At 37.4% G+C, this 23,061-nt stretch overlaps 1 protein-coding gene across 12 annotated transcripts in view; it reads left to right on the forward strand.

Annotated features, from left to right (window-relative positions):
* ERBIN (erbb2 interacting protein) overlaps window positions 1-23,061 on the forward strand; it is a 121,378-nt gene that overhangs the window by 62,256 nt on the left and 36,061 nt on the right. For all 12 annotated transcript variants that reach the window (XM_080573088.1, XM_080573087.1, XM_080573082.1 and 9 more), the window contains 3 exons: window positions 7,156-7,234; window positions 8,025-8,114; window positions 16,813-16,869. In XM_080573088.1, the coding sequence (XP_080429214.1) occupies window positions 7,156-7,234; window positions 8,025-8,114; window positions 16,813-16,869 (226 nt within the window). The remainder of the gene's footprint in view (window positions 1-7,155; window positions 7,235-8,024; window positions 8,115-16,812; window positions 16,870-23,061) is intronic.

The raw sequence follows: 23,061 nt of genomic DNA on the forward strand, positions 1-23,061 counted from the left end.
CTCAAACTCTTTTACATTGATTAAGGAACATAGCTTGAGCAGACCTGGAGGTGTCTTACCCTAAAAGTTTAACCTCTTCCCAATGATCAGAGGATAAATGCTTAGGGGACTCCTGGTGACTTGATTAACTTTCCTAGCTGTGCCAGCACATGTGAGTACAAGGAATTCAAAAAATAAAAATTAAACTGCTGAGACTGTTACCTTGCATTCTCCTCTGTGCATCAGGTTTAACAAGTTGTCAGGCAAGTTACTGTTGAAAGTGATGAGACGTCTTTCACTTAAAAGTATCAAGAGGCATAAAATAGGATTCATTCTTATCTGAACTTTTAAGAATTTGATTTTCAGCTTGCAGATAAAAAAAAATAAAATTTGCAATTTTGAAAGTGCTTTCAAAAAATGAACTTTAGAAATGCTAAACCTGCCTTAACCTTCTAATTGGATCAAAGCAGCATGCAGATGAAAAGGAGAGACAACTCTTAAGTATGGCATGCACATGAGCATAGAATGTTAGTTTTTTCAAAAAAGATGGTAAATACTATAAAAAGTTTACATTTCAATGCTGCTGTTTTTTCCACATGTGGACACTTACTCTGTAAAAGAACCATTTATCTTAATTGTGAGTAAACATATTTTATTGCTACATAAATGTATGTAGTTAAGTACCCACTTCATTAAAAAAGAAGCACTGAATATATTGCTGATACTGTATGTTATTCTGAATCTAATTATGTTGTAAGAGTTTTATGTTGTAAGAGTTATCACAACTAATGAGTACATTTTTCTTTAGAAATCATTAGAAAAGCTTAGTCTCCCTATGGAAGTATTTCCTTTTTTTTTTTTTAAGTGAAAGCACTGTTTAACTTGCTCCTCTCAGATTTTTAGTTCAACTGACATTTTTGCACTAATCATTACATGAACCGTACAAATATTTTGTTTCCCTTCCAAAAATCCTCCAAACAGCCCTCCAACTGAAGATTCAGCTTCCGTTTTCCATTTTTAAATGTAAGAAAGCAGGCCAGTGTAGTTGGAGCTTAAAAACCTGCAAATGACCATAATTAAAGGAAACTTCAAAAATTTGACAGTGTAGAATTGGAGGAAAGCACTTTTTAAAGTGAAGATGGAGAGGCGAACCTGCTTGCTCAGTTGCAAGTAGATAGTCGTCTAGCAAGTTGCTTCAACCAAAAATAAGGAAATCCAGTGGAGAATGTTTTCAGAATTTTGTAAAAATAAATAAATAAACATATTTGTAAGATTTTTAGGTAAGAGATTTCCTTACAGAACAAATGTTTTTCTAGTAAGGGAGCTTTTCTATTTATACAAAATGGAGAGAGTAAAGAAAGTCTAAGCAAATGTATTAAAATATGAGTTTTATTAAATCTACAGAAACTCTAGTAATGATGTTACATTTTTGACAGTTTTATATTTTGAGTTGTACTTCTTGAGAAAGGTAGCTCTTCCAGAGATCTCAAAGATTACATATTTTTGCCTTTAGCAAGAGGTAGGCAGAAAGCCATGAATTCTGTAATGCTTATGTATGAGGAGAACCACCTTGCAAGGAATTTTAGGAGGTTTACTGCTACAGCAATTGTCAGTCTTCGTTATGAGAGGGCAAGAAAAGCAACTGAAAATCAACATGTAGCAGGTTTCAAAAGCTTTGAGTTGAAAACTAGATGAAAATATATTTGCAATAGTTGCTGCTTAGTCTTGAAATGATTGATTTAGGATAGGCTTTCACTAAATAAGCTGGAGGTTCCTAAGCTGCTTGGAGAATACTGGTGTACTGAGTACCACCTTGTGCACAGAGGCCAACATTGTGCACAGTTGCGACTCCAGCTCTGAGCAGGAAGGCGTTACAGCTGCTCTCGTGCCTGATCAGGCATCTCACGGAAACCTGAGCTCCTGGGTGATCTGAAACCCGCTGGGTCAGGGGGTTCTGTAAGAGTTTTGGAAAGATGAAAGCAACAATGGCTGAGTCAGCAGTGTGCGGCAAATTGATTCGTCTTAAAGACTGCTTACATTGTGAATAATGAAAAATCTGTTTTCAATATCAAAGGTATGAAGAAATCCTGAATTTAGGCATATTTTATAAATATATGAATACAGACTGTGACTGAAACTATTTTAAGTTTTCCATTTAAACTCAGCATATACAAACATTTTTCTGTACTCTTTGGGGCAGTTGTGGCATGTATTCCTGAGCTCTGAAAATATTTTGATTTCCATGTTTGTTTCCATGTTCAGCTGGTAGGACAGCTGAAGCAGAGGACTGAGTGGAAGAGCAAACAAAAGTTGTTCTTTTTATGGTGGAGCTGCTTTCAGGCAGGTCCTAATTGCTGCTTGTCCAAAACTTGAGACCAGAATGAATAAATTATCTCAGGGAGCAATGTACATAGTTGAAGTTGCTTTCATAGTCATGCAAACTGAGGCTGTATGTTTGCCTCTGTGCCCTCTACACTTGTAAGAATGCAGAATGGGATGTAAGAATGCAGAATGGGAAGGATGCACAGAGTGCTGTAGTTCCACTTGTGCAGCAAAAGGTCCTTTTGGTGTGGTGCTCTCTGGTGAGGAAAAAAAAATAATAAAAATATTTTCTCATGTTTCACACAAGCTGAGATATTCAGCTGTAAACTCTTTCCTTTGGGGGCATCACCTATATGGCTTGTCCAGGTCTTATGTTTGTTAGTGATTCTCTGTGCTTTTAAGGAATTGAAACAATATATTTTTTCGGCAAGTCTATGCTTAAAATCCTCCTACATGAGAAGAGGTGGAACTTGATTTAGAGGCAGTGCCACTGTTGTCTCTAGCAGTAATAGTTTGAGTAGCAGAAGTTTGGGAATAGTGGTTTTAGTAGTTGCAAAGAAAAATATGACCGCATGTCTAGAGTATGAACAGCAGAGCAAACCCCCATCTGCAGCAGGGCTGAAACAACAGCATGCTAGGATGTCAGCTCTGGACCCCATTGCAGTGAAGGCTTCTGCCAGCGGTGGATTTGACTTGCACAATTCTCTGTAAAACTGGAAATGCCAATATTTCTGAGTGAAAAATATTTTCCAGTGGAGGCAAAGGATGGTTCCAGTTTTCTCTTCTGCTCTGTAAGTAATGCTGGCCCTGGTGATAAGAAAGGATTGTGCTGTGTTGGGGAGGAGATCAGTGTAACTCCAGGTGGTGAGCGAGACCCCAATTATACTTAAAATTGCCTTAATCCAGCCTAAACAAAGAGAGGGAGATTTGTGCACATTTGCTCTATTGAGCTGTGCCAAAATAATCATTGCTCTCTGGGGAGGTAGAGATCAGGCGAAATTCCTTATTTCAGCTGTGCCTTGTGATCCAGAACTGAGGTTGATTACCTACATACTTCTGCCTGTTGACCTTCAATCCTTGTGTGACCTTTCTGGTATCCTATTTGGGCATGTGCTGCAGCTGTTTTGGTGATCCTGATTAACCACCACTCTGTAGGTTGTGCTGGCTAGCTGGTGAATTTTTGCTACATAGAGTTCTGAATGATGAATACTTTCTGCTTTTGTCTCAGTCCAGACAATAATTTTAGATTCTCTTCCTTACTCAACTGCCAAATTTTCCTTTTCAATCTTCCAGCCCCCCCCTTAAAAAAAAAAAAAAAGTCATGTTTGTGGTAGAAATTGGCCAGTGAATTTAAAAATGCCGGAAATTTAGGAAAACGGGGTAGAAGAAATGGAAAAATAAATACTAACTTCTATTACATAAATATTACTTCTGTGAGAAACTGCATTGCAAAAAGAACTTTGCTCTCAGTTCAGTTTGTGGATCTAGTGGTTAGAATTAAAGATTACCAGCTAATGTCTTTTCTCTTGCTGTGCTCTGCAAATGGTCAAAGTCCACAAGTGTGATAGTTTGGTTTTTTTTTTTGTAAAACAGTAAGCATGATCTGTGAATCAACTACAGCACAAAAATGGGATGGGGGTGATGGTTGTTATCACATAAAATAGGAAATAGCAGGTTAAAGAACCTAACCACATGATGCTTCTGAAGGAAAGTGGGATAAGGCTGCAAGAGGCTAGATAACTCCCAAGTAATCTGCTTTATCTTCCTCTTCTGTAACCTTCAGAGTCAGTATATAGAGGAAGCCATAAAAAACCCTGAAGGAAAGTGAGATTTAGAACAGAATGTGGATCTTAATTTGCTGTGCTCGTTGATCAGATCCTCATGGAGGGTGGGAGTAGCTATCAAATTGATTATTATTAATCCAACAGTAACTGCATGTTTTAAGTGTGCAGTAGGGATGTAACTGAGGAAAAATGAGTGTCTGAAGCTTGTTGTATAGGCAGTAAGTGTTACTTTCTGTCACTTGATATAGAGGAGCAGTCTCTGAATTTTTTCCTATCTTCTGGATCGGTACTGAAAACATTACATATATTTTCATACTTTATATATATATTCATACATTATTCACAGTATGAAATATATATAATGGCTGCTGCTATTCATCCGTACTGAAGTGCTGAGTGAGTTTGGTAAAGACCATACCAATCCTGGCTCTAAAAATAAGCAAAATTAAATTTCACGGACTGGCTCATTGTTACCTTTCTCATGTCAGTTTAGTTTTTGTTGTTAATTTGTTGTTAAAACTGTTGTTGCCTCTTGCCTAAGGCATAGTCAATCGAGCCTACTGTAGAGTCCTCTCATGTACAAAAGCATACCGATATGACATGTCTGTATTTGGATAGCTAATATTTTATTTGGCTGTTCTTTTGACAGTAAATTTACAATGACTTTGTCCTCTCTAGAAGATGTGCTGTGGTTTGTTTTCTAGGCAATTATCAGAGATCTGAGACTTCTGTGCTTCCGTAAGTTCTTGACATAGGCAGTGGAAATATTAATATTAACGTGAATTTTAACCTGTTGGATGAGAGCGATCTTTCATCTAAGGACCAAGCCAAAGCCAGTAGTGTGCCCAACTTTCAGAATAACTGAGCTTAGAAAATCTCTGTGATTCAAACAACAAAACTAATGGCATAGAGTGGTCTGAAACACGGCGTTGATCACTGTTGATTATTGTAGACATGATTCATTTTAAAAAGACAATGTTGTATCATCAGCAAAAAAATGGTCTTGACGTGCCTTTTGGATGATAGAAGACCACTTTATATAAATACTCCTTAACTTTATCTAGACAGGCCTTGTGCTAGATTTTTGTGCATCTGCAATGGTTCAGGATTGTGTGTCAGGTTAGATGCTTTACATCTGTATGTTTGGATGTACTTGTTTGGTCAGAAAGGCTTCTTGATACAACAAGAATTAAGATCATAAGTTCTTAAATTCCTTGGAAAAGTTATTCTTACAATACAAAGATTATATGACACCTATAGATAAAATACATCCCTGGTCATTCCATGGTTCTTTTCTAATCTTTCTGTAAAACTACCTTTGGTCCTGAAAACATCATTGTGTTCCAGAAATGGAGCTTCATTACATTACAAGTATTTAGTTTTGGTTTTGAAGAGTGATAAGTGAATTCAGTCAGTAGCCACTGTCTTCTGCTGTGTTGACCCCGTTCTCAGCTCCACCAGAATTTACATGGCTAAAGCTATGTATTTGTTTTCAAGTGTACATGTATACATATGTGTGCACACAGAGTAGTAAACCAGAAGCGTCAGAAATCTTGCTATATATTTCAGTTTATGGTTCAATTCCTCCTGGCCACCTCCACTTCTGTTTTTTAACATTGAGCTGAATAACCTATTTCTCAGAAGGGTCTGTGATACTGAAAGAAGTTTTTAAACACCTGGATTAAATGTGTGGTTTGGTGTGCTTTTTCTTGCCTTCCCCCACTCAATATCAGAGTACAACACCTGGTATAAGTCAAAAGTAAATTTAAGCCACTGGTATGAAAAACAGGTTCCTGTCAAGAAAGACCTAAAAATCTGCTTCAGCAGCACTAGACTTTCTGCTTAAATTTAATTTATGGAAAAGGAGGCATAGTAGCATAGAGAGCAACCAGAGTACAGTTCCCTTTTAGTGGTCTTGTTCTTTAGATTCACTGCCCTCTCCAAGCACATGATGAAGCGTTCTAGAAGCACACGCAATTACAAACATTTAAAGGACAAATAGCTAATATGTACTATCTGAAATAACAGGTGATTGATGCTGACTTTATTCTAGTAGCTTATGGATTTTTCTTGAAAAAAGTGTATTCTTAATCCAAGTTGGAAAATTGCAATATGAATGTTTATTTTGCATGAGTTTATTTAAAAGTTTAATGTTTCTTTAAAATTATTTATATTAATTTTTTTTCAGCTAAACTTAAAATAACAAAGTTTCTTTAAAATAAGACCGGTACTTGTACAGCTCTTTTGTTAGGGATACATTGTGAAAGTAAATGCAGTTGTGATACTATAGTAGATTTTTTTTTTTTTTATGGTATAGTGATGATTGAGGTGAAAGGCTTGGGTAGCAGAATCATTCAGTACTGATTTCTTACTGACATGTTGTATGCATATTTTCTGTTTTCAAGAAGCGTTTTGTCAGCTTCTGACAAATACAAATTTTGGCAGATATTTTGGTCGCAATTTCGTTCTCTGGCATTTCTGGAGGTAATCTTGGAAAAAAGGAGATTCCTTATTATCTTAATTTTCATATAAATATATCTGCAGCATTTTTTCCTTCTTTGCAAATATTTTGAAGCTATCCTGGGAGATCTGTTTTGAACCACGAATACTGTACTTTAATGTTTTAAGCCTTGTCACTTAAGCTGTATGTACAAGCCATGCATTTAACCAGCAAATTCTGTTGGAAACTTTGTTCTACCATGTTTATGAGTGCCTCAGTAAGTAAATAAATAAATTTGTGACTGGGGGCCTGATCTCAGGCACATTACAATTTCTCTAATATTTGGTAATGATCAGTTAGAATTGTTAGTGGACTTTCATGTTGTTTCTTGAACTGCCTGCGAAGTTGCTGTATGAAACGCTCTAGCAATAGAATAGTAATGGAATTGATTTTGCAGAAGAGTATATCTTTTGTAAAAACCTCATCTAAAACAAAACACTTGAGAATCAGTCCACTGGTTTCTAAACGGATTAAGGTTTTTACGTGTAGCAGTTTTATGTTAATCATTTTTATGTCTGTATTGGAGTCTAATAGTTTAACATTTCTCCTCCCTCTCACTGTATTTTGCAGGCATACAGGAGTTTCCAGAAAATATAAAAAACTGCAAAGTCTTGACTGTTGTTGAAGCGAGTGTAAATCCAATTTCAAAGTAAGTTTGTAACTTTTATGATATTTATGATTTTATGCAAAAAATGCTGACTCTCAAACATGCTCCATTCAAATTTTTGTGAACCAACCCTTGTAACTGGATGCAAGGAACAGAGGGTACCTGAGGTATTTTCTGTAGCCTCATTGTGTTGAGATAGAGTATTGCTGTGTTAGTCACGTATTTTGCCCAAGTTAATAGGCTATGTGAGGTATCCTGCATTATTCCATGTGGCTTTGTTAGCTTTTTTTTGGTCCATTAGTTCTCTGTGAAGGTAGAGAAATGTGTTAAGAGTTTTGTTTCTTAATAACTAATTAATTTTACTCCAAATCTACTACCATGTGTTTTCAAACAACCCGTGTGAATTGATTTACTTGTCACCTTCTATAGTAACAAAATTAACTTGACAAAGTAGCACTGCCAGAGATAAAAAACTTCATGTAAGGTAAGTCTGCTGTGGAGGAAAAAAGGTGTTGCATGGGTTTTAATTTATCTTATCGCCTCTAATGAATGCTTCTTCCACAGTAGCTGTCAGGAGATCACAAATACTTAGCAAGACTATGTTTGCTGTTTGTAGTTTTTACTGCCTATAAATATTGTCCTCAATACTTAAAAATAATTTTGAAACGAACCTTGGGTTGTACAGGTATCTAGTGCAGTCTTGTAGAAGTTCTTTTACCACCTATTAATGCTGTTGGTATGTAGGATTTCAGTACTATACTGTTGTTTAAGAAAGTATAACTTAATGCCCTGAGTATAGTTGAAGGCACTATGGTATTTTATTTCTTTGTAGGCTTCCAGATGGATTTTCCCAACTGTTAAACCTAACACAGCTGTACCTGAATGATGCTTTTCTTGAGTTTTTGCCAGCCAATTTTGGCAGGTAAGTTGAATTTGAAACTTAGTATCTACATTTAATTTTAAATTTATGCAGAGAAGTTTCTGCTTCTACTGAAGCAAAGTGTGAACTGGAGGAGGGGAGGAAGTGTGCATTACCTATTCATTTATACCATATTATTTAAAGAAAAAAAAGTCTTTATCACCATTGCTTTATTTGGGGTTTAGGCAGGACAAATAATGCTTATGATAAGCAAAGAAATAAACATGTTTATGCAGTTGCTTCTTTTACAACATAAGTCTGATAATTACAGGTTAAGGAATTAATGGAATTTGTAATTCTACATGTCCTCTCTTGGTTGCACAGATTTCTTCATGCATATAATTTTTGAGTGTCATCAACATTTATGGTTTATTCAGGTATACTGACTAAGCAAAATTGTTCCATATAATAGCTTAAATGTGAGACACATACCAAACCCCTACCACTTCAAAATGGAGTGAGTCTTGGGAACAAAAGTGAAAGGGTATTATTGCTAGAAGGAAAACTCCTAGATGAGAATTGTCTGTCCTGTTGTCCTTACCATGCCGATCAGCAATTTCTGCTTTTCCTCTACTCTTCACTTTTTACGTTAACTTATCTTATGCTGTCTTTGTCACTTTGCTGCCCTATCTCATGTCCAGCAAACCTCTCTTTCAGGAAATATGGCTATTAGTTAACAAGGCATATTGCTGCGTGAATGTATTTGCCTTAGACTATGTAGTTCTAGTTCAGGTCAGCACAGGTTGCAAAAGATCACAAAAGCCTCCAAATAGAGTGCTGCAGAAGTTTGGCAGATCAGGAGATGTGCAGTGAAAGATGAGCACAGGTGCAGTCCTTTAATGACCATTAGTGTTTTAGTCATCTGTGACGAGTTAGTGGCCTATTCTTCTCTGTCCGGTTATATGTCATTGCCTGATGAATGACTAAAAGCACCAGATACATTACACTCTCTGCTAACAGAAAAGCTGTTTATGATGCAGGAATATTAATTATCATGCTAGTTTCTAGTTAACAAAGTGTTCATTTCAAAAGCCTTCATTAAGGTTAAAGAAGGAATTTCTGGAAGATGCGTTGTCTTTTTGTTGGCATTTTAAAGATTGATTGTACGTTTTTCTTCTTTTTTATAGTTTAACCAAATGGCAATGTTTTCTTAGTTAAAAACAAAACAAAAAAAACCAACAAAACAAAAAAACAAACAGAAACAACCAGGCAGTACAGATAAAATTGAACACTTCAGGTTGACATAGTTGGTTTTTGAAGTTAATCTTAAATATCTCAAAAAACTTCATTCACTATCATTTTACTTCATCACTGTCACTTCCTCTTCTGTAATGCTTAGTGTGCTGTAACTTGCTTAATTGTTAGGCAAATGGTGAAGTCATTCAAAATACTTCATGTAAGTTTGCTTGCCTAGTACATTTATTCTGTATTGCACAGAATAAATATTCTATAGGAAAGTAATTTTTAGATGAAATAAATTAGAAAATAATGAATCTGATAAAATGTTAACTGTTGGATATTTGAAAACAGAACTCTAGAACAAATTAGAGATAAAATAAAACCCCAAAATTTCTTTCAAAAGAACTTTTCTGTTTTAACTGATCGATCATCATGTAAAAGAGAGTTGAGGTTTTGTGGAAGAGTTTTTTGTTTGGTTGGTTTTTAAAGTTCTGTAAATTTAACAAAGCTTTTGCTGACAATCCCAACATTGGGACAAAATAAGTATGTATTAGATTTCTGCTCAGAACTACATGAGCTTGAAGGAAGAGGATTGCTGTCTTACTGACCTAGCACACAGAAATTTTCTTTCAGTTGGGGGATTTCTGTTCTGTGTCCTGATGGCATTTTTATTTTTTCTTTTAAAAGCTTTGTGATTTTTTTGTCTTTTTCTTCCACCATCTATTTCTCCTTAAGGTAGTCTTTTTAATATAAGCTACGTTCTATAGAACTGGGACTCAAACTCAGACAAGTCTTTCTGTTTCCTCTTCCACGCTGTATCATGTAGATCATTTGTATGCAGAGGGATTTTCTCCCATTGTAGTGCTTCCTGCAGGAATAAATCTGTCTATCCAATAGAGCTCTTGGTGTTTCTGTGAAGGTCAGGTGATCTTCAGAATTTCACATTTCTCTGTGGTGTACTGCATCTCCTGAAAAATAGGAGATGATGGACTAAGTACATATGAACTGAAACTGCGTGGCCCATACAATGAGAGTGTTTGTATCATGTTATGTCTGAACTGATCAAAATAAAAAATCAGAGGGTGCTAAGTTTTAACAGCTCTATTTCTCTATATAATGCCTATTTCTATACATTTTCAGGACATCAAGTAGAAACTAATTTCACAGGCCTCTGTTTCTAATGTCATCAGTGTTAAAGGCATGTGTTGTATAGTTGTACAGCTGTACCACATTCTATGTAAAATGTTTCTTCTCTCTTTAATAAAAGAACTGTAAATTTCATTGTGCCTGTAAAGTACAGTAAAATTAAAAAAATAAAATTCTGAAAAAAATATATAGTCTGAAAATGTAGAGTAAAAATAGCTAGAATTCAGATGTTTGTGAGTATGCAGTAACTGTTCATATCACTGTTCATTTTTTGTTGTTGTGCATATGGAAGGGAAATAGTGCTTTAATGCTTGCTGAGGCGAACTGAACATTATTTTAACACTTGCTGAGTGTTGTCAGTTATTTACATCCAGGACAAGCCTTCACCTTCTTCCAATTCTGTGCCTCAGTTGTTGTGTATGTGTTCTTAAAGCTTCTACTCTTCACTACATAAGAACACATGAAGGCATAAAGCATAGTAATTGAGTTTTGTTTCCTGCTCTTTCTGGTAACTACAGGCAATAATACCTTTTAAGAATAGTAACTCTCGTTAGATTTTTCTGTTCATGTGCCAGGGTCTCTGTTCCACCAGCTTAGTTTTAAAGTGTGGTTTCCCACATCAGTTTCTCTCTGACTGCTCATACTCATCTGTTCTACAGTTTAATTGCTGTCATCTCTCAGGAGTGTTTTTTTCCCCCATTCTCTCACCTGTTTTTTTTTTTTGTGGTGTTCCCATATCCCTCTCTCAATCTGATAGACTAAACAAAATCCATTTTCCCTCTGATATGACAGGTTTTTCTTTGTGCCTTTATTAATAGATCTTGGAACTAGTTTCAGTTTGAATTTCTATTTTTTTTAATGATGGAGGATGACAGCATCTGTAGCTATATTTAGGATCCAAATTGAGTTCTCTTCATGGCATGTACAATGTCATGATTATCTTCTTGTTTCTCTTTGAAATGTCAGTGGTTACACTCTAGTGTTCCACTAGCCCTTTTTGCAGCTGCTGAATGTTTTTTCCCACATGATCAACTGATGCATTGGACAGCTCAGTTAAAAATGACTGATGACTCGACAAGGAAATAATAAGTACATGATTTGCTACTGTGGCATCCTGTCCCTCTTCCATTCTTTCTGTCCTTAATGTTGTACAGTTTTTTTCCCTCTAAAGTGTTCTAATACTATATTGTACTGTGACTGTCTGTTTAGCCTAATCAAACTTTTCCTGTCTTTTTCTGTTAGAAAACATTGAACAGGATAGTCTCAAAATGGATCTTTGAATATCTCTCAGAAATCTTCAGCCTGATGGTTAGGAAAGAAAACTGTAATGCAAATTACTTCTGGTATATTCATGCATCTTTTTATTGCATTTATCTCCATTTCATTCTCTGCTTCAAAATTTGTGCTCAAACTTTGCATATTATTGAGGTCAAGGTTATCCAGTCTTTTTTCTCCTCCTTTATGAGTACTAGATACTCGCTGTCCTTCGGTGGTGTTGCAGTTGTCTAGCCTGTTAGACTTATTAAAAATCACCAGACTTGTGATCAAGTGTGCTAGTTCCTCTGGAATTCTGGGGTGATTGTGTTTTTTCCTCCATTCCCAAATTGTAATTTGAATACATGAATATTGATCTTGGTCCCAGAGTTAGCCTTCATGCCAATGTGCTGAAGTCTGAAAACTGCTTATGTATACTGAAGAAAACTATACATGTTGTATCTAAATACACCATATATATTCACATTCAGATATAGAAATATATAAGCGGAGTATTCTAAACTCGAAGCTCATTGTATGGTAATGTTTGAACAGGTTTAAAAGAGAGGTGTTATTTATTGTTGGGTGTTTTAAGATAAGCAAGGTGTTATATCTTAAGCATTGTTTTAAAAGCACTGATAATGTTGTCTGTAGTGGGGTATTGTTTCCAGAGACTTTTTATTGTGATTTTGCTATGAAATTACTTCTGCTCTTGTTTCTCAGGAACCTGCAGCAGTAGATGCTTTGAGAAGTTTCTACTTCAGGCTAGCGTTTTACATAAATGTATGATGATGATCAAACTGGGACTTGATATAGTTACACCTAAGCAAGTTTGCAAACTTAAGTAAAATGCAACCCATTATAGGATGCATGTATTTCAGTCCTCTTGTCTTTCTGTTTTAGTTAAGATTCATAAAGAGTGAAGGAGGTTAAAAATCAGGATCTTCTCTCTATGAAATGTACAAACATTATACTGTCTGTCCAAGGAATGACTGCTGTTGAAGAGTGATTTTACATTTTTACAGATTATGTAGTTAAATCAGATTTAGGAAGAACATCTTACCACGTGTAAGGTATTCACATAGAGGTTTTCTCAAGATAAACTACTTTTATAATGTAGCTGAAGTTGTTTCCATAGAAATATTGCAGCAATAATTTTGTTGAGACCATTACTTCAGGTATACTTGAATAATACTCCCCTATACCTTTGTGTTTAGGTGCTGTGTAAGTATTTAATGGTTACGGGTTTTTACAGTCGAGAGATGAAATACTTTCTTATGAATACAACAAATCTTAGTGATAGAATGGCACAGGAAATATATATTCTGCCATTGTGACTTATTTTTCTTTTAATATAGGTGAACTAATCTGTCTGTATTTCTTCTCCAAATTAAAGCTCCATTTTTTCCAATTCCATTGCAGGAATTCAAATGCTTAGCATGGGTGTGTACGGCAGCAATTTAAAGAGCAGCTAGGCTAAGTATTTGATGTGTATGATTACATTAAACTTGAATTAACCCTCCCAGTCAGAATGGAAGAGATGGCAACTGCTTCAGGCCAATATTTCTACTAATTACTGCAAGAAAATTACTAGTTTAGACGCAGCCTGTATCTCCCAGCCAGGAGAAGCTGAAAATATTTGTCCAGTAGCCTCTGCTCTACACATAAGAAATAAGACATTTTGGCTCTTAGGGTTAGCAGAAGAGAGAACAGAACATGAAACAGGGTTACAAACCTGTGAATCTTTCTATCACTGACGACACGCTTTTAATTTCATTGAATAGGCTTATGAAAACTGTAATACAGTGGGTTCTGGCTAAAGTCAACGAAGTGTGGGTGTACATATGTATAGCTTAGCATATGAATGCTTCCACTGCTTTCAACTGAGAAGTTTGACTGCATACATGTGTTGTGAAGAAAAGCTAAAACCTGACTAGTTGTTTTCCCTGTCTTCAAAGCAAAACACCAACTGGAGCCTAAGGCAATGTTTGATTGCGGAAGCCTTCCCAAAATAAAGTGTTTTGGAGTTGATCGTGCTACTTTATTTTTAGTTCAGTGTTTAGAAACAGACTTGTTGTGAATCAGTAAGAATCTGAGCACAGATACTTGAAAGTCATGGGATGCATCAGAAAGATGGTAGTGGGAAATGATTTCTTACTAGTGAGTGAAGAATTGTTGTCTCATTGGGTGGATTGTCCTTGTTCTCCTGTATTCTTGAAGTGTTTGCCTTTTCAGGGGCTGGCCCTAATCAGTGCTGGTAATGGGCATGATCTAATACCAAAGCAGGCCTAGAGCTACAGTTGTGCTGTTGAAGTGATAACTTTATCCTTAGAACTATAAAGAGCAACATCTGCAATCTCCAAAGAGAAAGGATTATTATTTCTCCTTTCTAAAGAAGATTGTTCATTCTCTTTGTCATACTTGGAGAATCTTTAGTAGTCAAGATGTAATAGACCTCATGCTGTTGCATCTGTCCAAGTCTGCAATGAACTGGGGAGGGAGGAGCTTTACAGTGGGTAACAAACATTTAAAGCTTTGGGAAACAGAAGTTATAAGACAATGTGATTAAAATGCAGGAATAAGTCTGTAGAACTTGGTTTGAGTTTTGCAATGTTTTGCTGTGAGGAAAGGCTCCCAGTTCCTGGGCATGTATTGACACATAGGACAAGTGTGGTATCTTCTCAGTATGAAAAAAAGAATTACTTTGATAATAAAACTGAGCAGCTGCTAGCTAAGACTCTTACCTGGTTGCACAAAAGCAAGGAATTGAGAAAGCTGAAGCAGATTAAAATGGTAAATGATTATGGGAAAATGCTTCCTGTATGTCCAATGAACCCTTTGAGCAAAATTTAGGTGCTATGCAAGCCACAAGATGCCACAGAAGTATCTTCTAGGAAAGGCTATTAATCGCTTGAAGTGTGTAACGTGTTTTTTTCTTGGGTTCAGAAATCCAAACTCAAAATGACCATTCAAATCTGAGGGTTTCACCAGTGGTGAAGCTGGTGAAAGGGCTAGAAAACAGGAGTTGAAAGGAGCTACTGAGGGAACTGGAGTTACATAGTCTGGAGAACAGAAAGCTGAGGGCAGACCTCATTGCTTTCCACAACTACCTTGAAAGGATGTTGCAGTGAGGAGGGTGTCAGTCTTCTGGTCTCTTTTCCCAGGTGACAAGTGATGACTCAAGGAAATGGTCTCAAGTTGTGCCAGGGATGTTTAGGTTGGATATCAGGAAGAATTTCTTTGTAGTATTGGTTGCCAGGCATTAGAAAGGAAAGCTGCCCAAGGAAGTGGTGGAGTCCCAATCCCTGGAGCATTTATGAGGTCTGGCTCTAAGAGACATGGTAGGTGCAGCTGATAGCTGGTCTTTGATCTTGAAAGTCTTTTCCAACCTAGATGATTCTTAGGCTAAGAAGTCTTTTCCAATTATGTTCTAGATGAACAGCAGCAATGTTACTATGAGCTGGATTTCAAGTCCTTCAAGTCAGGCAAAGCAAAGAGCTGAGTGGCTTCGAGAAGCTTTTGAGCAAGTTTAAGGAACATCCTCTACTTGCTTTGTTTCTTTAGTAGTTCTATTTTCACATTTTTTGTTTTACCTCATGTTAAGATGAAAAACATAACACTTTCCAGAATACTCCTCTGAAAACAGTCTATTTTGTTGTCCTATTTTAGAACATGGAAAACACTTTCTTTTTTAAAGTAGTAGGGCAAAATCATGTCTCCTGTGCTTTGTAAATCTGAATGCCTGCACAGTTCCCCGTAGGCCTGTCTGAACTGGATTTGAATGCCATTTTGGTATAGGTTTGTTGTGCAGCCACAGTAGTATTAACACAGGTGGGGACAGCATTCAAAGTCAGCAATGAATCTGGGGGGGAGGAGATTTATTTCTTTTGTGCGTTACCTACTGTAAGGTATTCTTTCAGCATCCTTACAAGGTTGTTGTTTCTCTGGGAAGCTGTGGGGGAGGAGGTTCCCCTCCAGCACTAGCTAACAGCTGGCTGCTATTGCTTGCGATGCTGTGCTAGTAGGCTGAGCTGTGCTATATTTCAAGGTGACTGTTATATTCTTAGATTATTCGTAGGTGTGGCAGATCGCTGCTTTCAGATGCATCCAAAAATGAGAGACTGTTTTGAGGAAAAACAAATATTGTTTTCAGGCATTCTATTTTTACTTCGTATATAGTTATCACTGCTTAATAAGAATTAAGGTTTTTGTCTGCGTCCTTACAGCGTACTCAGTTCAGCACAGCACCTTCAGGAAAGACTGGTCTGTCTGTTCACTGAGCTCCTTTTTCAGTCGTGGAGCTTACTGCCCTATTTTGTGTAGTATGAGGCCTGTTGATGGGTCACGTGTAGAATTCTTGTCTTTACAACCCCGTCTATATTTAAACCAAATTCAGTTTCTGCGTTTCACTTAATAAAGAATCTTGTCACTTCTGAACTAATGCAAAAAAAAATCTGCTGGGGACGCTACATTGCTTGAATGTCAAGACTGCTTTGAACTTACCTGGGCCTAACAGTTGAGTGTGGAATTTAGAGGTTATTTATCTTGCACCAAGGATTTACTCAGAGAAAGGTCAAAAAAAAAAAAAGTGTCCTCTAATAGAAATATCAAAATAGATTAAGAAGTTGACTAAAAAGAATATGGAATGAAATCAAATATGAATGTAAAGGCTGTTTTTACCATGTGGAAAACCACGAGTATTCCACTAATGAGTCCTTTCATATGAAATATTCTGATAAATTTCCTGTATTAGAAATTCATCATCATAACTTGTGCAGACTGATCTGCCTTTCTTATTTTGTGTGTACCTCTATATGCGAGGATGGCATAGACTCCTAATGAATCCAATGAAATACTTTAAAATCTGTAAGTTGAGGGAAAACAACTGTGTTCCAGCAGGTGCAGAAAAGAAGGTTTGCTGCTTCTTGAAAACCAAACCTTAATGAGTAAATTAATTTGACAAGCAGATTTCTGCATGAAACATTTGCATTCTTACAAGAAAATATTTCAGACTTGTAGATCTCTTTTGAAATGTAAATTTAGCAATATAAATAAGTTCGGAGATTGCTTTTGTCATAAAATACAGTATATTGTGATAATTTGTTATGCCTTTCTGTTACAGATTAACTAAACTACAGATATTGGAACTTAGAGAAAACCAGTTAAAAATATTGCCAAAGTAAGTATGTATGAATCTTTATATAAAGTACTTTGGAGGTTTTTTTCTGTAGTTATACTAATAGAGTAATGCATATGGAAAAGTAGATTACAACTTATAATTTGTAGCTAAGTAACCGAAGTAACTTCTCAAGAGAATTTCTCCTCATACTGCCGAAATCAGATACCCTTGCAGAGTGGTTGGTTTTCCTATAGAGGTTTGCATGAATTTTTCTTGGTACCCCTTTCTGTACTTGAAGTTTTCTGTCCATGTCCAGCTCTGTGGATTTCTGACCCACCTCTGGATCTTTTAAGTCAGGATGTGAGCAATTCAGGAAGATCATTCTAAGGTGTCTGAAGGTTTTTTGCACACATTCTGTCAGTGCACAGATGCCTGACTGGGTACATCTCAGATGGCTGAGCACCTGAAACAAGACATTGGTAGTTAAGATCATTATCTCTAAATCAAGTGATGGGTTCAAGATGCTTATTCTGAATGACTGAGGAAGCGTGATTCACATGATGTGAACGTTTTTTTTCATAGAATCATAGAATATCCCGAGTTGGAAGGGACCCATAAGGATCATCAAGTCCAACTCCTGGCACCGCACAGGTCGCCCCAAAAGTTTAGACCATGTGACTCAGTGCACAGTCCAATTGCTTCTTAAATTCAGACAGGCTTGGTGCAGTGACTACTTCCCCGGGGAGCCTGTTCCAGTGTGCGACCACCCTCTCAGTGAAGAACCTCTTCGTGATGTCCAGCCTAAACTTCCCCTGCCTCAGCTTAACACCGTTCCCGCGGGTCCTATCACTGGTGATAACAGAGAATAGGTCAGCGCTTCCTCTCCACTCCCCCTCACGAGGAAGTTGTAGACTGCGATGAGGTCCCCCCTCAGCCTCCTCTTCTCCAGGCTGAACAGGCCCAGTGCCCTCAGCCGCTCCTCATATGTCTTCCTCTCTAGACCCCTCACCATCTTCGTCGCCCTCCTCTGGACACTCTCCAGCAGTTTCACATCCTTTTTGTACTGTGGTGCCCAGAACTGCACACAGTACTCGAGGTGAGGCCGCACCAGCGCAGAGTAGAGCGGGAGTGGAGAATGTGGGCATTTTCATTTAAAGCACTTCATTGCTGAAGAACATAACAACCTGTTACTGTATTGCACAGTCTGCTATACAGGTTCTACAATGCATTTGGCTTGTTTAATGTAGTGGAAGCATATATCTCAACCATATTTTCTTTAATTGTAAAATAGTTCTGGAAATCACTATAGCGCTTGTTCTAACCTGTACCTGTCAGTTAAAATCTAGCATCTTTCTCCTTGCAAACTCTCATTTCGTCAGACCTGCCCATGCTGGCAGTGTTGCAGTTCCTGTCGTTTCAGTGAGCAAATGCTCTGTCTTTTCTGACTCGGACCCAGCAGGTCTAAGTAGGTTAGTGGAAGTATAAAAGGTCAGTAAAGTGAGAAACAGATTCCAAAGATGGGCTATGAAGAGCCAGTTGTGGAGTCCTGAGCAGGTTGAGGTGTGCAATAAAAAGGTCCTCCTCTGGCAGCAGAAACTGGTAAAGGGTACTTGTTTCAAATGGTACAACTGTTTCAGATGTTTTGGTTGAGAAGAGAAGGTGCTAACAATTGAATATTTTCATTCTGTTCAGCTCATATGCTAGTAGAAATTTGCATGCTGTAGGCTGAAATGTGAATTGCCAGCCTTTCAAGTACACAGCCAGTTTTCCTAGTGACTAAAGTATATGCTTAAGATGTGAACAAGGGGTATGTTCTCTTGGAATTCCCTTTTTGTCTGTCGAGATACCATACTGTGGTGTCTGCTGTGTATAAATGCCAAAACTCAAATCTGGAATAAAATATATAGCATCAGAAAGTGTGAATATAATTTTAAAGCATGAAGCATTCTACTCGTTCATGTGATATAAATGCTCTTTTCTTCTTTCTGATATCACTAATTTTCAGTAGAAAAAAAATAAGGATGTAATTTGGGATAGTAGCTATGTAAATTAAGTTACTCCCGACTGAGGAACAGTAACTATAATTAAAAAACATAGCTAATACAGATTTTGTTTACAAAATTACTCTGACCTTAATTGCCATAATTAACACTAATAGCATGAATTACATGCAATATTTTAAAAAGAGTAGTTTAGAGAGGTTTTTGTTTTTTTGTAGTGATAAGAGGCATTTAAATAAATGTTATAATGTATTTAGGCTAAATGCCACTTCTGTTGAAGCTGCTGGGAGCTTTTTGTTGACTTCAGTGTATTTAGGGTTTCATCCTTGCTGGAAAACTGAACAGCAGCTGTCATGAGGATGTCCTATGCAGCACCTCCTTAATGATCTACAGTACCTGCTGAGCTGTCACCTTTATTATTCTCTTCTGGTACTCTTGTGGTTCAATTAAGGGAGATTAAAGCTTTGGAGACTGCTTTAATTTCAACACATAATTACTTATTTTGCTATGGTGAGGAACTAGAAAAATATATTGTTTGTGTGATGTACACTGCAGAGAAAAAATTTATTGTGGTGCCCATAGTCTACAAGAGGTGAATCAGCCTTTTAGGGTGGTACAACTGTGCAGCAGTTGACCTAACCAACAAACTCATCTGTGGCCTGGTTGAACTATTATGTCAGAACAGAAAGTGATGTGAAATTACAACTTACATTGTTTTCCAAACCTGAGTATATGTTCTGAAAGGAACATACTTAAGAGTTTTAAACAGTGTGTAAATTTCACTTTTTTAAAAAAAATAATAAGATGTAGCAGTATATACTAACATTTTTTTGCTAGATAATTCCTTTTTTTTCCTGATCCCTGTCACATTCTCCTTTTTAATATTTTCATTTTTCTTCTGTATTTGTAATGAAAGATGTATTAGGATAAACTTCTACCAAATCAGCTAGCCCTCTTGCTGAATTAACATGCGTATAATTTTTAACACTAAAGCATAAAACACTCAAAAGAGTGTTAATCAAAATAGCTAGCTAATGCCAACACACTAAATCAGACTTGCTTTGTGCCAAATGCATCGTTTTGCTTGGAGCTTATCCACATCCAGAGACTGCAAAACTGGCAGTATTAAAAGGCAAACCAGCTCAATAAAAATATATCTGCTGAAAGGAAAGCAAAAACGTATTGAGAATATTTTAGATGCATTTTTCTGATAGGTAGCTGAAAGTTTTGAGAAAGTGACTTAATGCAAATACTAAAACATGAAATTGGAAAGTGTTTTTTTTTCTTCTGGAAAATTTTAAGCTTCTGTCTGTTGTGTAATTATGAATAAAAAGAGCAACTTTTCTAGAAGCACAGGTTTTGATAGGGTGAATATGATGATTCAGGGCCCAACCTCGCTATCACTCTAACCTCTTGATTTGTATGGTACGTGAAATATGTGGGTTTGTTTATCTTAGTGAAATTGACTATTTACAGCATTAGAATCTGAGGCATAATTCAGACTATCTGCTCCATTAGTGTTGAACTGATTTGACAGCAAACTCAGTAATATGAATTAGGAATTAGATTTTTTAGTTTGTCATAGCATTATGCAATCCCATTCATAGAGGTAAAATTAAATGTAACTCAGTGATCTAATTTTTTTGTTTGCAATTCTGAATTCCTCTTTTCCTTTAGAATTAAATTTTTCTGTTATTTTAACATTCTCAGAGTATCTGAAGCTTTGTGTGCATTTTGTTTCAAAGTATAGTTACTCCATGAAAAATATAGAAAAGCAAATACCTATTTTATGATAATATTTCCTTAAACCAGTGAGTGTTATAAATTAGGAAAGCAATGGGGAAAGGGAGGAAAATAATTGACACCTTGCTCTTGCAAACACGTTTGTATGTTTTACAGTTGAGTGGATATATTTGCTAAATTAGGGATGTTTTGGAAAAAAACAAACCCACAAAATCAATAAAGTTATTTTATTATACTGCCAATGCTATGTAAAATATTTGAGAAAGACTTATATTTCTAAATGGTAAGACTGGGACACTTGGTGAGAGATTTTTTTCTTAAATGTAAAAGTGAAGGTAAAGCATTATTGCTTAGAGGCTCAGAATCTGGTGATGTTAGGTGTGTAGACAGTTTGGCATCAAAGTCAAATGGTGTACAGGAGGAAGAAAAAAAAATCACACGCATCTTAGAGTTTATTAGTTTTGGATTTTTTTTTTGTTTCTTTACCAAACCATTAAAAAGGAAAAGAGTTCATGTTGAACTCTTCTTAAATTGCAGGAAGATACTGTAGCCAGCTTTGTTTAAATTCACTTAAACCAGATCAAATTCTTTTCCTTTTGTCAGTGTTGCCTGTATTTTCCTTTGTTTTCAATGTGAGCAGCTAAACTTCACCCCAACTGCTCTCTCACTCGCCCTTCTCAAACAGGAGGAGAAAATACGGTGGAAAAGGCTCGAGGGTTGAGATAAGGACAGGGAGATCACTCAACAATTATTGTCATGGGAAGAACAGACTCAGTTTGGAAGATTAATGTAATTTACTGCCTGTTACTAAGAGACTAGAGCAGCAAGAACTAAAAGCAAATAAAAGACAACTTTCTCTCATCCACCCTCTTCCACCTCCACCCCCCCGAGCGGCGCAGGGGAACAGGGATTTGGGGCTGTGGTCTCAGTCCCTGACGCTTTGTCTCCGCTGCTCCTTCTTGGTCACTCTGTGCCCCCGCTCCATGTGGGGTCCCTCCCACGGGATGCCGTCCTTCCCGAACTGAGCCTGCGGGGGCTGCCCACAGGCAGCAGCTCTTCAAGACCTGCTCCCACACGGCTCCGTACCACGGGGTCCATCCCCCAGGAGCAAACTGCTCCAGCACGGGTCCCCCACGGGCGGCAGCTCCCCCCAGACCCCCTGCTCCTGCGTGGGCTCCTCTCCACGGGCTGCAGCTCCGGCCCGGGGCCTGCTCCTGCGGGGGCTCTCCATGGGCCGCAGCCTCCTCCAGGCCACATCCACCTGCTCCACCGGGGGCTCCTCCACGGGCTGCAGCGTGGAGATCTGCTCCGTGTGGGACCCGTGGGCTGCAGGGGGACAGCCTGCTGCACCAGGGGCCTCTGCACAGGCCGCAGGGGAACTGCTGCTGCCTGCCTGGAGCACCTCCTGCCCTCCTGCCGCACTGACCTGTGGATCTGCGGGGCTGCTTCGCTCACACTTTCTCACTCCTCTCTCCCAGCTGCTGTAGCACAGCAGTTTTTTTTCCCCTTTCTTCAATCTACTCTCCCAGATGCCCAACCAGTGTCTCTCCCTGGCTCGGCTCTGGCCAGCAGCAGGTGCCTTTGGAGCCAGCTGGAGCTGGCTTTGATCGGACATGGGGCAGCTGCTGCGCTCTGCTCACAAATGCCACCCCTGCAGCAAGCCCGCTACCAAAATCTTGACATATAAACCCAATACAGATGAAAATTCAGTTGAAATAAAAATCAAGACACTGTCTTAAAACTGTTGAAATGAATTGCCAAATAAAATGTTAAAAAATAAACCTTTTTCCAAATAATCTTTATTAAAACTGGTTTGACAAATTCTATTCTATGATTTCCTTTAATTTGCTTTTTGAGGCTGAAATTTAGTTTTTCAGTGAAATTTTGGACTGTTATCACTAGTAGCCCACATAGTAGTGAACAGCTGGAAAACAGTAGATACCTAGAAGCTTTGTAAACAGAATACATCAGAAAAAAAGAGTATGGTGATTCCCATGAAGTTTTGAATAATGCAGAATCATCTGCTAGATCATTTAAGTGAGCCTTCAGCAGTGCTTTAGGGAGATGTTGGTGTAAATTAGTTTGCAAGCTATGGTGCTAAAGTCAGTTCAGTCTCAAAGCTTTGAGAAATTCAGCTTACACAGCCTTTCAGAGGGTCTTAAAAAACTTGTTACAATTTGGAAAATGAATTTTAGCAGCTGGTTCACTGATAATCTTGTATACCAGCTTGGAGAAATGAGGAAGAATGTTTCTCAGGTTCTTCTGAAGGTAGCCTTTTCATTTATTTTTTTCTTTAGTTCATTGAGCAAGTGGTAGTGTGAATTAAAGGCTGTCTTCTAAAGGATGTGTATGTGACTACTTGAGCAATGAAGTAAAAATGGCTGCTTCTTTCAACAAGTAAAGAAATTTTCAACAGAATTTAGTTTTTGAAAGGTGTGCTCAGAACAACTGTAATACGTAATGTAAGATACTTGAAGAACAACTGAAACTGAACATCTGCATAGAGTAT

Source organism: Anser brachyrhynchus (assembly GCF_964034855.1).
Source record: "Anser brachyrhynchus genome assembly, chromosome: Z".
NCBI lineage: Eukaryota > Metazoa > Chordata > Aves > Anseriformes > Anatidae > Anser > Anser brachyrhynchus.